Here is a 13,982-nt window from a genome sequence, read left to right as displayed (position 1 = left end):
CCAGTCGGTCGGTTTGCGAGGTTAGCGCTGGCGGCGGCGGTGTTGGCGTTAGCGCTCCGAGGGTTACCCGTGGCGTCGGATGGACGTGGCTCAGCGTTTAGCATGACCGTGGACCAGCCGGCGGTGTTGGGAGCCTCCCCCGGGAGACCCAGACGCCGGTCCTTCATCCTCTCCTCCTGTCTCAGAGCCCGCTCAACGGGCCCCAAGGTGGGTAGCCCCAGGGGCCGGTTCTGGGTCTGACCGCCCAGTGCCCCCCGGAGGTCCACATTCTGGACCTGCCCGCTTTCCGGTTAATTCTTCACCTTCATCCTCCATCCTGGTGGTTATTCCTTGTTTTATTTTGTTTTTTCTTCCTTGGAGGATTTATCGTGCGCTCCGTTGGTCGGCCCTTCTCTGTGTTTTTGTGTGTGTTTACTCGAGCGTAAAAAAACAGTGAGACACTGGTGAATTCCTGTGCCTTGTGTGGCACTTTGGGTTCTTGTGTAACTTGTGGCCCATTCCCCTGCTGCCGGAGGGGCGTCTATGGCTACTGACAGTCTGACAGTTGTCGTGGAAGTGTGTTTACACTGCTGATAACCTCATCACCCACACAGAATGGCACAGTAGCTTTCGCTTATCAGATTCTGCATTTTTTTTACTGCTAACAACTGAATAACTACCATTCAAGGCGGTGATCATATTGTGTAACATCAATAATGTCATCGGTGTCATCTGTCGGGTCAATCGCAGTTTTAACCAACTGACTTTTTTGAGCTTGCAAACAAGGACTGAATGAGTAATAATAAGGGAACTACGGTATCTCTAGGTCGCGGTTTCTTGATGATTATATCGATAGATGGTTAGGTACGTACTTGCTGTCTTAATTGCACTATTCAGCGTTTTATTTCTCCGTCCGTCTTAGCCTACCTTCTTCTCCCGCTTGAGTCATAGCAAGAGTCAAAGAGGTCCCGCTAGTGTACTGCGCTACGCAAGCTGTGACATCACATCCTGCTATGACGACGATTAGAACGACCACAATAACAACAACCATCTCCCGATCTCTTCCAGGCGTACTCCCAGGATGCATACCTCAAAGGCCACGATGCGTACAGCGGCAACGCCCGCCACATCCCCGCGCCGCCCCCCCTGTGCTACCCCCGGATAGAGGCCAAGGCCCCGGCCTCGGAGGACGGCCCGGCGCCCCTGGAGACGGAGCCCCCCGCCGCCCCCCAGACCCCCGCAGCCCACCAGCCCTCCCCGAAGACACAGACGGTGGTGTGCGTGTGCAACGAGAGCGTGAGGACGGTGCTGGTGACCCCCGACCCGGGGGAGGGCGTGGCTCGGCCGGCGGTACGGGCCGGGCCCAGCCACCGGACAGAGGAGCCCCGGCACGCGGCCTCGCCGCAGCCCGGCCCCGAACCGGGCTCCACCAACCGCGGCACGGTAGCCACGGCGACCCTCGTCGGGGCCGGCTCAGTCCGGTCGACGGGCTCTCCGCTGGTCTCGGGTTCCAGACCCACCTTGTCGGGACGGGACCCCCCACCGTCCAAGACCGCCTCCCCGGGCCACAACCACTACCCCCCCTCGTCCCCGGTGGCCTCCCCCTCCCCCCGGCAGAGCATCGACTGGAGGAACTACACCACCTACAAGGACTACATCGACGCCAAGCGGCTGCACAGCTACGGCAACCGCAGCATCCAGGAGCGCCTGGACAGCCTGCGCGCCGCCGCCGGCGGAGGCTCCGCCTACTCCCTGCCGGCCACGCCCTCTCCGCCCGGCTCCGCCCAGCGGGGGCAGGCGCTGGGCTCCCAGGTCCGACGGAGGAGCACCTCCCACGACCGGGGGACGGAGGTGGGCCGCCAGGGGTCCCCCGTCACGCCCTCGCCGCTCAGCCCCTCCCAGGAGAAAACAAGGGCGGGGGGGGGCGCAGTAGACGCGGCGTGGGGGCCCGCCGCCGCCCGGACCTGGTCCCGCAGCCTCTCCCATGACGCTTTGCACTCCGCCACCCCGACGGGGGGGCCCACGCCCCGGGCCAGGTCCTGTGACTTCCTGGGGCGCCGTCCCGGGGAGACGGGGGCGGGCGTGGTCCCCGGGGACCAGGCGGGGTGCAGCCGCCCCGGGCAGGAGGCCCGGCTGCTGCAGTGCCAGGGGGAGGGGGCTAGAGCCGGCCTCGGAGCCCCGCCCCCGCAGGAGAAGCAGGGCAGGGGGGCGGGGCGCGCCAGCTCTGTGTTTACTAAATGCCTGACCGACCCCGCGCTGGCGGTCGGCCGACCCTCGCGGCCCCCCGCCCACAGCTCGACCGCCTCCGAGCAGTCGCCCTCCGAGCCCCCCGCGGACCACCCCAAAGACCAAAGAGCTGTCGTCATGGGCAACCACCTGGCCCACGCCTCGCTGCAGCACCTGCAGCTCCGGGGGCGGGCCGACAGCCTGAGGATGGACAGCAGGCAGGAGGGGGCGGGGGGGGCGGTGCCACGCTCCTCCTCCTGTTCGGGCTCCGCCTCCAAGCTGCCCGCCCAAAGGCCGCTGCAGAGCGCGGCCGTCTCCTCCCCCTCGGGCCTCGCCAAAGACGGCGACAGCCCCGCGACCCTGAGGTCGAAGGTCAAGGAGTTCTCCGACGGGGGCTCCACCAGCGCCCCCACCGTGCGGACCGGCGCCGCGGGCGTGGTCCTGAGGAGGAGGGAGTGCCTGGGCCTGCTGCCGCTCCGGCCCCCGTCCTACGTCCTGGCCGTGAACGACCTGAGAGGAGCCGCTGCCTCCCCCCCCTGCTCCTCTCAGATGGGGAGGTCCTGCCCCGCCATAGGGGGCGCCGGCAAGCAGACCTACCTGCCCTCCGCCTCCCGCCGGGAGCCGCCGGGCCGGAGGCTGGGGGAGGCGCGCCGCGTCCTGGGCTCCGACGACCTCAACGACTCGCTGGACTCCATCCCCTTCATAGGTGAGATGCACGGCGGCACTGTACCAACACACTGTCCTAACACACACTGTACCCCCACACTGTGCTGTCACACACTGTACCCCCACACTGTGCTGTCACACACTGTACCCCCACACTGTGCTGTCACACACTGTACCAACACACTGTGCTGTCACACACTGTACCCCCACACTGTGCTGTCACACACTGTTATACATGCCACTGTCCAGTTAGAGCTAACACACACACACTGCTACACCGCACTGTCCTATCACACAGTGTAATACACAACATTGTCCAGTAAGAGCTAACAAACACACTGCTATACTGCTAAACTGCAGTGTCCTTTCGCACACTGTCCTAAGCTGTACTCTCCAGTCAGAGCCAACACACACACACTGCTACACTGCACTGTCCTTTTACACACTGCACCATACTGTACTGTCCAGACAGAGCTAACACACACACCGCTACACTGTACAACACACATCACTTAATGATGCGATCAGGGGGCGTTTCCTTTTCGGGAAGATAAAAACAGTCAAGGATTGGTTTAGTGGACCCTTTCAACCGAAGGGACGGTGGAGTGAGACACAGGACATTTAGGAGCGGGCAACGGTAGATTATGAACCCAGAGGCTTTCTGCTGGGAGTTCAACGTCGCTGCTGCACATGCAGCATCTCTCGGTGTTTTGTGGACATCGGAGTACTTTAGGGCATCTGAAGCACACACACAGAAATACCTTGTGACACACACACACACACACTCACCTTCTCCGCGCCCTCCCAGCTCCCTTCCTGTTTAACCTCTCGTATTACCTATAATCAAATATAATGTGTGAAATCCGATCGTCTCTCTCTGTGAAAAACACACAGAGCTTCTACTGGGGACCGGCCAGGTGGAGAACATCGATTTCCACACCTTCTAAAATAATTATTCCAAATACATACAGGTATTTTGGTTGATAAAAGGTGAAAAGTGCAGTTAAAAGTTCCCTGATAAGGTACTACAGTAACACAAGGGTTGTAGTGCAATGAAACAAGCTGATACTGCAATACAACAGGCTGTAAGTTAAATAATAATAATAATAAGATATATTTATCGAAATCAATAAAGTGGGGTAAGATAGCTAATATGGGATTATGGGATCGCCAACTACAGCTCCTGAGCCCAAGGTATTCACTGCAGCTCCTCTGTCTCTTACTGCACGGTGCAGGTATTCCTTCCCTTCAAAGTGAGTGTTGGCGTGTCCTCATGGCTCTCCTCAGGCATGTTGGAATGTTTACCACAGTCCATCTCTGAATATCTGTTGTTTTATGGGTCATGCCTCGGTATGGGTTGGCGGTGCGGCTGTTTTAGCAGTGCCCTGGGGCCGTCTGCGGTACGCGTGGCGTCGCGGTCGCGTCCGCCTGTTCCCTCGCCCGCCGCGTCTCGGAGCCCGGCCGTATGCTCGCCGCGGCAACGCTAGGAACTCGACCTGTCCATCAACGCCTGGGCCCCGCCCCCGTTGTTGATAGACTAGGCTGTGTGCCAATGGGATTGAGTATCTTCCGGTGTTTTAGGACTGGGCGTCGGCACGCTATCCTCACCCCGATAGAAAATATAATGTCATCATCATACAGTAGAATCTTCAAACTTACTTCTAATCTAGTTAGTTCCACTCCCTGAAGCTTCATACAACCCAAGGGGTCACTGGTTACCGTACTCCTCCACACGCCTCAAATCCAATCAGATTAACTCTCCATGCTCCATAAGCTCTCATGAACCAGCGGTCTTTGATCACCCCCTGCCTTACAGGGAACCATGTATCTCGTGCGTTGGAGGTCACGCTGTGTGGGTTGCAGGAAGCTGCGGTTGCAACAGAACGCATGTCCGTGTGAGAACATAACTCATCCTGTTGCATGGAAATGACAAGCCTGGGAAAGATGTAGGTGAGAGAGAGAGAGAGAGAGAGAGAGAGAGAGAGAGAGAGGTGGGCGGGCAACGTTTCTTTCCTTCCCAGAAAGCAGTTCTAGAGGCATGAAAACAGATGGCTGTGTAAAACAGCCGGCCTCGACAAGTGTTGGCAGGCCTGGCACACGGGGGTCACGCCGGAGCTCTCCGTGGTAACCGGGGGCTCGGTTGGCGGTTGGATAACGTCTGCTCTTGAGACCGCATCACATGGTTCATATCAGGCCGGGCCGTTACACAGGCTGATGAAATACACCCAAACAACCAATAAAGAAGGGGCTTTCGGGCACCGGTAGGAATGTACTCATGTTAATCAGCTCCATCTCTCCTGGTTTCTTGCCTGATCTCGGGGCCTGTTTGGACGGACACAGTGTGGGAAATATCCCCACGGTTCAGTAACTCTGGCTTTAGTTTACCCACGAACACATGATCACAACCATATGACAAACTAAAATAAATGAACAAATGAAATTATATTGTTTTATGGGGAATTGCCATAATTAGACTTAATTGTAATTGATTTATATACGTATTATTTTTGTTCTATTTAATATTTGTATCAGCTCTATACAGATAACTGGATGAAGCTTACAGAGGCTCCATTTCCATCTATAGTTTTGCGCTGTATGGGGTTGTAGACAGTTGTATACACTCTGTTTCTGATAGGGTTCGTCATATTGTTGTTCTGTCCTGACACATGACACAATGACACAATGTGAATGACGTCATATTATTGTGATGTGTGTGTGTGTGCGTGTGCGTGCGTGTGTGTGTGTGCGTGTGTGTGTGTTTGTGTCTTGTGTAGATTAACATGAAGCTATGCCAGCGTGTGTCATGGCTGTCAGACGGCCTTTCAGACGGTAGTCAAATCTGTTTCTAATCAAACAGCGATAGCAGAATCACTCTGTTATCTGCAAAGGAATACATTTCGTTGGAACCCGGAACCTACCGCCTCCCCCAGTTCAGTTCAGTTCAGTTCAACTTTATTGTCCCAAAAGGGAAACTTGTCTTGCAGTCAGGTACACGTAAAAAACACAATCTACACAAGGACACACGACATAGAGATAGACACAGGCTAATCTAAGTTAGAAAACGGTCACACTTATCTAGTTATCAAATTTAAATACATTTACAGGTATGTGCAAAGAATTGTGCAAATTGAGCAAACGTATTGCGCTACGGATAAAAGAGTTCTTTGTCCTATTGGACTTAGAATGAGAGACTCTTAGTATCCGGCCTGAGGGAAGGGTCTCAAATTAATAATGAAGGGGGTGATTTTTTACAGTCCCAATATAGAGACAACCATTTACCTTTACTCGTTGTGTTCTGTTAGTTAAAAAAATCTGTGATCCAGCTCACAAGATTACTCTCAAGATTAAATCCTGATAGTAGTTTACTGACTCAAACATGTGGCTGGATAGTATTAAAAGCAGTAGAAAAATCTAAAAACAAAAGCCTGGCTGGCGTGTTTGCCAGTACCATCTAGATGACTGTACACGAGATTTAGTAGTGTAATCTGGGCATCCTCAAGCTCTTCTAGCCCTGTATGCAAATAGCCTTGGGTCCAGGGCCTCACCCACCCTTAACAACAAGACCCTTCACAATCTTTTCAAATGACTTCATGACCAGTGAGGTCAGTGCCACTGGTCTGAAGGCATTTAAACCCCTTGTAGTGTTGCCCTTTGCCACTGGAACAATAATGGACTCCTTCCATGCCTTTGGGACCCTTCTCTGTTCCAAGGACATCTCAAAAATATCAGTGAACACCCCACAGAGCAGTTCTGAACAGCACTTAAACAATCTCCCAGTAATACCATCTGGACCCAGACTTTTATTGACCTTATTTCTCTTAAATACTGACCTAACATCTTCTTGTGTAATTGAGAATGGTGTGGACTTTACCAGAGCTTGCTCCTTAATTAATGTCCTATGTTCATCTGAAAAGTCATCAATATCAAAACGGGAAGAGAATGTGTTCAGATAAATCGCTATCACTCTTATACATTGGGATACGGACTGGCTTGTTTTGTGTTTTATGCAAACCTGTCATTCTTTTAACACCATCCCATGCTGCTTTCAAGTTGTTACTGCCCAGTCTCTCCTCTATCTTATTTTTGTATTGTAATTTAGCCCTCTTGATTTCTGCTCTGTCCTCCTTAGTTGCCTCTCTATTTTCATCCACATCCCCATTGTGAAAAGCACTATGTTTTTTCATTAGCACTTGTTTCAGGGAACTAGTGACCCATGGCTTATTATTTGCATACACTTTTACATGTTTTTTAGGAATCACAGAATCCTCACAAAAAGAGATATAACAGCATACACCGTCAGTCAGCTTATCAATATCTGAAGCAGAGTCCTTGAAGATATTCCAATCTGTGCAATCAAAACAACCTTGTAATTTAGAAACAGACTCATCATTCCCCTCCACTCCCCCGGAGCTCAGGGCGGGGCCTGAGGGCCCGAGCGCCCGAGCGCTGAGGTCAGGCAGTAAACGGCTCCTAGACACCTGTTTATAGCAGGCCTATAAAAGGGTCTCACAGCTGAAGGTGATGAAAACAAGAGTAAAGTGCTGGGAGGTACCCAACGAGAGTTCTGATTTTTTTATTCAGAGCGATTTTTAAGTGAGGCTGGGTCTAATCAAAGCATGCAATCGATATGGAGCCACTTAGAAATAACTCCAAAGGACTGCAGCGAGTTTAAACAACATCTACAACCACCGGATCGTATTGACACATTCAGCCTTGTGTTCAGACTGATAGCCGATGCCAGTATCAGCACATTTTTTTTACTTTTAGAGGAGTTTACGAGAAGTGGATCACGGGCGGTCCTCATATGCTCTATGTAACCAAATATGTGTGTGCAGGTGTTTGTTTGTGAGTGTGTGTGTGTTAAAGTCCCCACATGCTCTGTATGATGAAATGTGTGTGTTCCGGTCCCCATATATGATGAAATGTGTGTGTGGTGTGTTTCGGCCCCCATATGCATTTTATAATGAAATGTGTGTTTTGGTCCTCAGATGAACCGTCGAGTCCCAGCGTTGACCACGACACGCTACTTATCCCCGCCTGCGCGGTCATCTCGGGGACGCCCGTCATCACTACCGTACCTTCGAGCCCCACCGTCACGGCCCCTCTCATACGCCGACAGCGGTCACATGACCAAGGTACTGGCTAATTAATTCCTCTGAGTTGGTTTGAAGTTTAGATCGTTTTAATAAGTAGCTAGCTAGTTATCGAGTTCACCAATTATAAAATGTAACTTGTTTTAAAAAATGACATTTTGTTGTCTCATATTCACATGTTGTTCATCTGGTTTCATGTGTGTGATTATTGATCATAATGAACTGGCCCTCTGCCTCTCAGGTTCTTTCTGCCTCACGGTGACGGATTCAGACTCTGCCTCCAGGACTGAGAGGTCCAAGTCCTACGATGAGGGTCTGGACTTCCACAGGGAGGAGGCCAGAGGGTGAGCCCCCATCATATCACCAATCAATATTAATCACTCTGTTGGCAAAATGCTTTTTTCTGTATGTTGTCAGATGACGAATGTTAGATTAAGCGAATTTCCGTTTTTTAATGGACGATGAGTATTTGGTTAACTGACCCTCAAAAATACTAACTTAATCTCCCTGAAAAGATAATGGAGAAATCTAGAGCCAATTCTTGTCTGTCAATCTTTTTGATTGCATTGTGGTAACCAATGAACACACAATTGTAGGCCTCTCTCAGTGTTTACTACTTTTTACCGCTTGAATGTACTTTTGCTTTTGAAAGATCATTGGTTTTGCATCCTTGAACGATCAGGTCTAATCTCTCACAATCTAAAACCCTTTCCTCTCCTCTCTTCCCCCCAACGAAGGTCTCTCATCTCTGGCCTGAAAGGCCTGAAGAAGGTGAGTCCTCTTTGCACCACACAGCCCCACACATAGACCATGTTGACCGGGTACAGGAGGGTGGACGCTGGGCAGCCTGTGAGGCCGTGCCCCGCCCATAAGACCCTTTCTCCTTTCTCCTTCCTGTCTGTTGATCCCCTCTGATAGCATAAAGGAACAGGGCGGGGCTACGGTTCCAGTAAAGCAACAGCCCACGATTGTTTATCATTTGTTTATTCTATTTTGATTTTAAATCATTATTCTATCCAGACACGCTGAATACACACCTTCTTATATACACTGAAAAGTCAAAGAAATTTGTTCTGTAATATAACAGAATAATTTGTTTGTATTTAATATTTAGTTATGTCGAGACGCTTGAACCTAAGTGACTCACAGAATATTCAGATGTGTGTCATTAATGATCAGGGTGGTTGCTATGGCCTCTTGCTCAAGGTAGACCCCAGGTAGACTACCAACGATGGGAATCGAACACTCGAACACACCCCTTGTTGAAGAGCGGCCCCCTGGTACTGCAGCAGGCAGCCCAGTGTTCAGGGCGTAGGAGTGCTGGCTGGTCGGTGGGTCGGTCTGTTCTCACGGCGTTTGTCCCTCAGGTGTCCGACTGCTCCTCAGAGGACTCGGGGTCCAGGAGAGATTCGTCCTCTGACACTTTCTGCACCGCCACCAAAGAGGGTCTTCTGCACTTTAAACAGCTCCACTCGGACAAGAACAAGGTGTGTGCTGCTTTGATTCCTTATAAGTCCTAGGCTGCAAACCTCTTCACCATATATATATATATATATATATATATGATGACGTCACACACACACGCATATTCAACACATTTGTGGGGCTGTATATGATGACACACTCACACATATTTAACACATTTGTGGGGCTGTATATGATGACACACTCACACATATTTAACACATTTGTGGGGCTGTATATGATGACACACTCACACATATTTAACACATTTGTGGGGCTGTATATGATGACACACTCACACATATTTAACACATTTGTGGGGACGTACATGATGAAACACACACACATTTCCCACAGTTGTGGGGGCGTATATAATTGGGGTTGAAGTTACACGGCATTTGACAGTTTACAAATAGAAGGGGATCGATAAGATCTGGCCCTGTTTCCAGAGCGTATCCTCTTACCTCTCTTTGTCTGCTTCTTTGTCTGATGGACCAAAGTGTTTATCTTTTCTAAACGCTCCATAAATCACCATGACATTAATATGCCCGGGCCTGTCGTATTGTTCCTGATGCAACAAACATGACCCAAATCCCTTAATGTCACATATAGCGTGACTATATTGAAAATGTAACTGTTAAAAAAAAGTACCAATACAGGGTGACCACGTGAGGCCTGGCAAGTCGTTTGCACGTCATTTGCATCTCTGACTCATCCTACAGTCAATCCATAGACTGCCTCAATCCGATGAGGTCATCCATCGACGGCTTATCTCCAACCCTAGAGCCCACAAACCCACGTCTGGTGACAACGACCGCGGTGGGGTTTGGAGGCGGGGCACAGCGTAACCCTGTGTGTGTGTGTGTGTGTGTGTGTGTGTGTGTTGCAGCGTGGCGGCGGCGGCATGCGTCCCTGGAAGCAGATGTACGCGGTCTTGCGGGGACACTCGCTCTGCCTGTACCGGGACAGGAAGGAGGCCCAGGCGCACACCCACTGCCCGCTGGTGGACGAGCCGCAGCCCATCAGCATCAAGGCCTGCCTGGTGGACATCTCGTACAGCGACACCAAGCGCAAGAACGTGCTGCGGCTCACCACCTCCGACTGTGAGTTCCTGTTCCAGGCGGAGGACCGCGAGGACATGCTGGCCTGGATCAGAGTCATCCAGGAGAACCTGGACCACGAGGTCAGACCACACAGACACACAGACACACACACACACACACACACACACACACACACACACACACACACACACACACACACACACACACACACACACACACACACACACACAGACACACTCACAGACACACTCACACAGACACACACACACACACCAGAGTCATCCAGGAGAACATATACACACACACACACACACACACACACACACACACACAAATACACACACACACACACACACACACACACACACACAAACATACACAGACACACATGCACACACTAGTGTCTTAAAGAACAGCCACATGGACCCGAGCATTGCAGAGATCTGATATTGTTTATGCATGTTAATCTCAGAACGCCGTGATGACCAGCCGTGACCTCATCAGCCGCAAGATCAAAGAGTACAACACCTTGATGAGGTAAGCAGAGGGGAGGGGCAGGGAGGGAGGCGGGAAGAGAGAGAGGTGCAGAGGGAATGGAGGAGAGCAAGGTGGGGTGGAGGGAGAGAGAGGTGAGGGGGAGAAAGAAAGAGAGGGGGGTGGGTCTGACCTCATCCACACGTCACAAACGTCTTCTTATTCAAAACAATGCAAGTAATGCATCAGACACCTTTAGTGCTTACTATGTGTGTGTGTGTGTGTGTGTGTGTGTGTGTGTGTGTGTGTGTGTGTGTGTGTGTGTGTGTGTGTGTGTGTGTGTGTCTCCAGTCCTACCGGCAGTAAGACGGAGGTGTCCCCTAAGGTGCCCCGGCAGTCCCTCAGAAACACCCTGATGGGGGGGAACCGGGAGAAAGAGGGCAAGGCCAGCGGTGGTCAGTCGCCCAAAGCTGAGGCCGAGCGCCAGAACCTGCACAGAGGTAGGAGACCTTCGAGTCTTTTGGTTCATCCATTCACAGTGTTGCCCCTATATGCATGGCTGTGTTGCCCCTATATGCACGGCAGTGTTCCCCCTATATGCACGGCAGTGTTCCCCCTATATGCACGGCTGTGTTGCCCCTATATGCATGGCAGTGTTGCCCCTATATGCACAGCAGTGTTGCCCCTATATGCACCCCCTCTACAGTTAGATTGCCTTTATTCTCATTGGATAGTGTCAAAACTGTCAAAATACTGACAGCTGAATGGTTTGCTGATTTCGTAGCATAAGAAACGCATGATGTAACTGGAGGTGGCATAAGCTCATGCATGGTTTTGGACTCAAAGTAGGAAGCGTAAACAGAACACCACAAGTGATCTATTAATCTAAAGTAGTTTGCATCTTTGATGATTTGATGATTGTGTAGAAATAACGCAGCAGTATTATGAAGCCCAGATTATGAAGCCCAGATGGCTACATGTTGGACTGTTTTTACGCTCACATACATTTTCGCCAAACCAATGTGGCTCTCGACCTAGTGCCAGAGCATATTTTGAGTTACCATTGTTACTAATTCTGTTGGAATGCACCAGAGCCCTACTAATATTGTGTGTGTGTGTGTGTGTGTGTGTGTGTGTGTGTGTGTGTGTGTGTGTGTGTGTGTGTGTGTGTGTGTGTGTGTGTGTGTGTGTGTGTGTGTGTGTGTGTGTGTGTGTGTGTGCGCGTGTGTGTGTGTGTCCAGGGGAAAGCAGCCCCCCAAAGGACAAGGGGACATGGAGAGCCCGGATGAAGAAGCAGTTTGACCGTAAACACTGTCCTGGGCTCACGTTTGGGGTCCGCCTGGACGACTGCCCCCCCGCCCAGACCAACCAGGTAGGACCCCCTCACCTGAGGACGACCGTGTTCAGTTATCGTCCGTCACTTGTGAGGGTGAGGCCTGTTGTGAACGCAGCCGCTTTGGGGCCCGCTGAAACGAGCCATCAAGGTCTGACCCTCTCTGCCGTCCGCGTTTGTCTCCATGTCTTCATTTGTTTACTCATGCATGCGAGATTCATGGTGAATTCGCCCGTCCCATCATTCATTCATTCATTCAAATGATGTGGTGTATAATATTACCGCAGGTTAGGAAAACTAGTGATAGAAAATAAAATATTTAGGGTGAATTAGCTGAACAAGAGAAAAACAAACCATGTCAGACCAAATCAACCCCATTCGGGACAGAACACTGGAGAAATGTTTGGATTGAGATTTGATTTCATGAAACAATTGTTTCCTTGGTAAATCTGAAACACCCCAGCAGGAGACATCTAGGTTTGGGTATTATTTTAGGACGACTCAGTTACTAAGAACTTACTGCTTTGAATCATTTTCCATTCAATTTTTCAGAATGCAAAGTTGGTCCACCTTATTTTCACAGAGATGTAACTCTGTTTGGTTTGGAAATAACAAGAATCGAATTCAGGTGATTATCAGACACACAGCAGAGACACACTGTGTGTGTGGTTGAATATTTGTATTCTTCCGAGTGAGATGCTGACAGCTTGTTGTTTTAGTGCTGATGTGAGACACAATATCAATTTCAGGATCTGGCAACAGATATCCTGGTATCGAGATACTAGATATTGGGATGTGATTAAGTTTTTCTGTATTACTTAGGAAGCTACACGTTCAGAACAAATCCATACTGAAGGAAGTGGCATAGTTACATTTAAGTTGTTCTTTAGTATTTAAGGAAGCTTCTCGATCAGAATACATCCAAACTGAAGGCAGTGGCATAGTTACACTCAAGTTTCAAGTCTTCTCTGTATGTTCATCTCTGTTTGTGTGTGTGTTTCTGTGTGTGTGTGCGTGTGTCTTTGTTTGTGTGCGTGTGTATTTATCTGTTTGTCTGTGTGTGTATGTCTGTATCTGTGTGTGTGTGTGTGGGTGTTTTTTGTGTGTGTACCTTTGTGTGTTTGTCTTTGTCTGTGTGTGTCTGCGTGCATGTGTGTATGTCTCTATCTGTGTGTGTGTGTGTGTGTGTGTGTATGTCTCTATCTGTGTGTGTGTGTGTGTGTGTGTGTCTCTATCTGTGTGTGTGTGTGTGTGTGTATGTCTCTATCTGTGTGTGTGTGTGTGTGTGTGTGTGTGTGTGTGTGTGTGTGTGTGTGTGTGTGTGTGTGTGTCTCTATCTGTGTGTGTGTGTGTGCGTGTGTGTGTGTGTGTGTGTGTGTGTGTGTAGTTTGTGCCCCTGATCGTGGAGGTGTGCTGCAGGGTGGTGGAGGAGCGCGGCCTGGAGTACACGGGGATCTACCGCGTCCCGGGGAACAACACCGCCATCTCCTCCCTGCAGGACGAGCTCAACCACAAGGGGCTGGCCCACATCGACACCCAGGACGATGTGAGACCCGCTGTTCACTACACACACACACATACACACACAGTCCACACTGTTCACTACACACACATAGACACACACAGTCCATACCGTACACTACACACACACACACAAAGATAGCCAGGACCATGTGAGACTCA

General features: G+C 50.7%; 1 protein-coding gene across 5 annotated transcripts in view; it reads left to right on the top strand.

Moving 5' to 3' along the window:
• LOC130376927 (rho GTPase-activating protein 21-like) overlaps positions 1 to 13,982 on the top strand; it is an 88,904-nt gene that overhangs the window by 63,476 nt on the left and 11,446 nt on the right. For all 5 annotated transcript variants that reach the window (XM_056583858.1, XM_056583856.1, XM_056583857.1 and 2 more), the window contains 10 exons: positions 1,048 to 2,911; positions 7,860 to 8,006; positions 8,206 to 8,308; positions 8,702 to 8,735; positions 9,332 to 9,451; positions 10,318 to 10,611; positions 10,965 to 11,029; positions 11,318 to 11,466; positions 12,208 to 12,338; positions 13,687 to 13,845. In XM_056583858.1, the coding sequence (XP_056439833.1) occupies positions 1,048 to 2,911; positions 7,860 to 8,006; positions 8,206 to 8,308; positions 8,702 to 8,735; positions 9,332 to 9,451; positions 10,318 to 10,611; positions 10,965 to 11,029; positions 11,318 to 11,466; positions 12,208 to 12,338; positions 13,687 to 13,845 (3,066 nt within the window). The remainder of the gene's footprint in view (positions 1 to 1,047; positions 2,912 to 7,859; positions 8,007 to 8,205; positions 8,309 to 8,701; positions 8,736 to 9,331; positions 9,452 to 10,317; positions 10,612 to 10,964; positions 11,030 to 11,317; positions 11,467 to 12,207; positions 12,339 to 13,686; positions 13,846 to 13,982) is intronic.

Source organism: Gadus chalcogrammus, chromosome 23, assembly GCF_026213295.1.
Source record: "Gadus chalcogrammus isolate NIFS_2021 chromosome 23, NIFS_Gcha_1.0, whole genome shotgun sequence".
Lineage (NCBI taxonomy): Eukaryota > Metazoa > Chordata > Actinopteri > Gadiformes > Gadidae > Gadus > Gadus chalcogrammus.
This window is presented reverse-complemented; position numbering and strand designations above follow the sequence as displayed.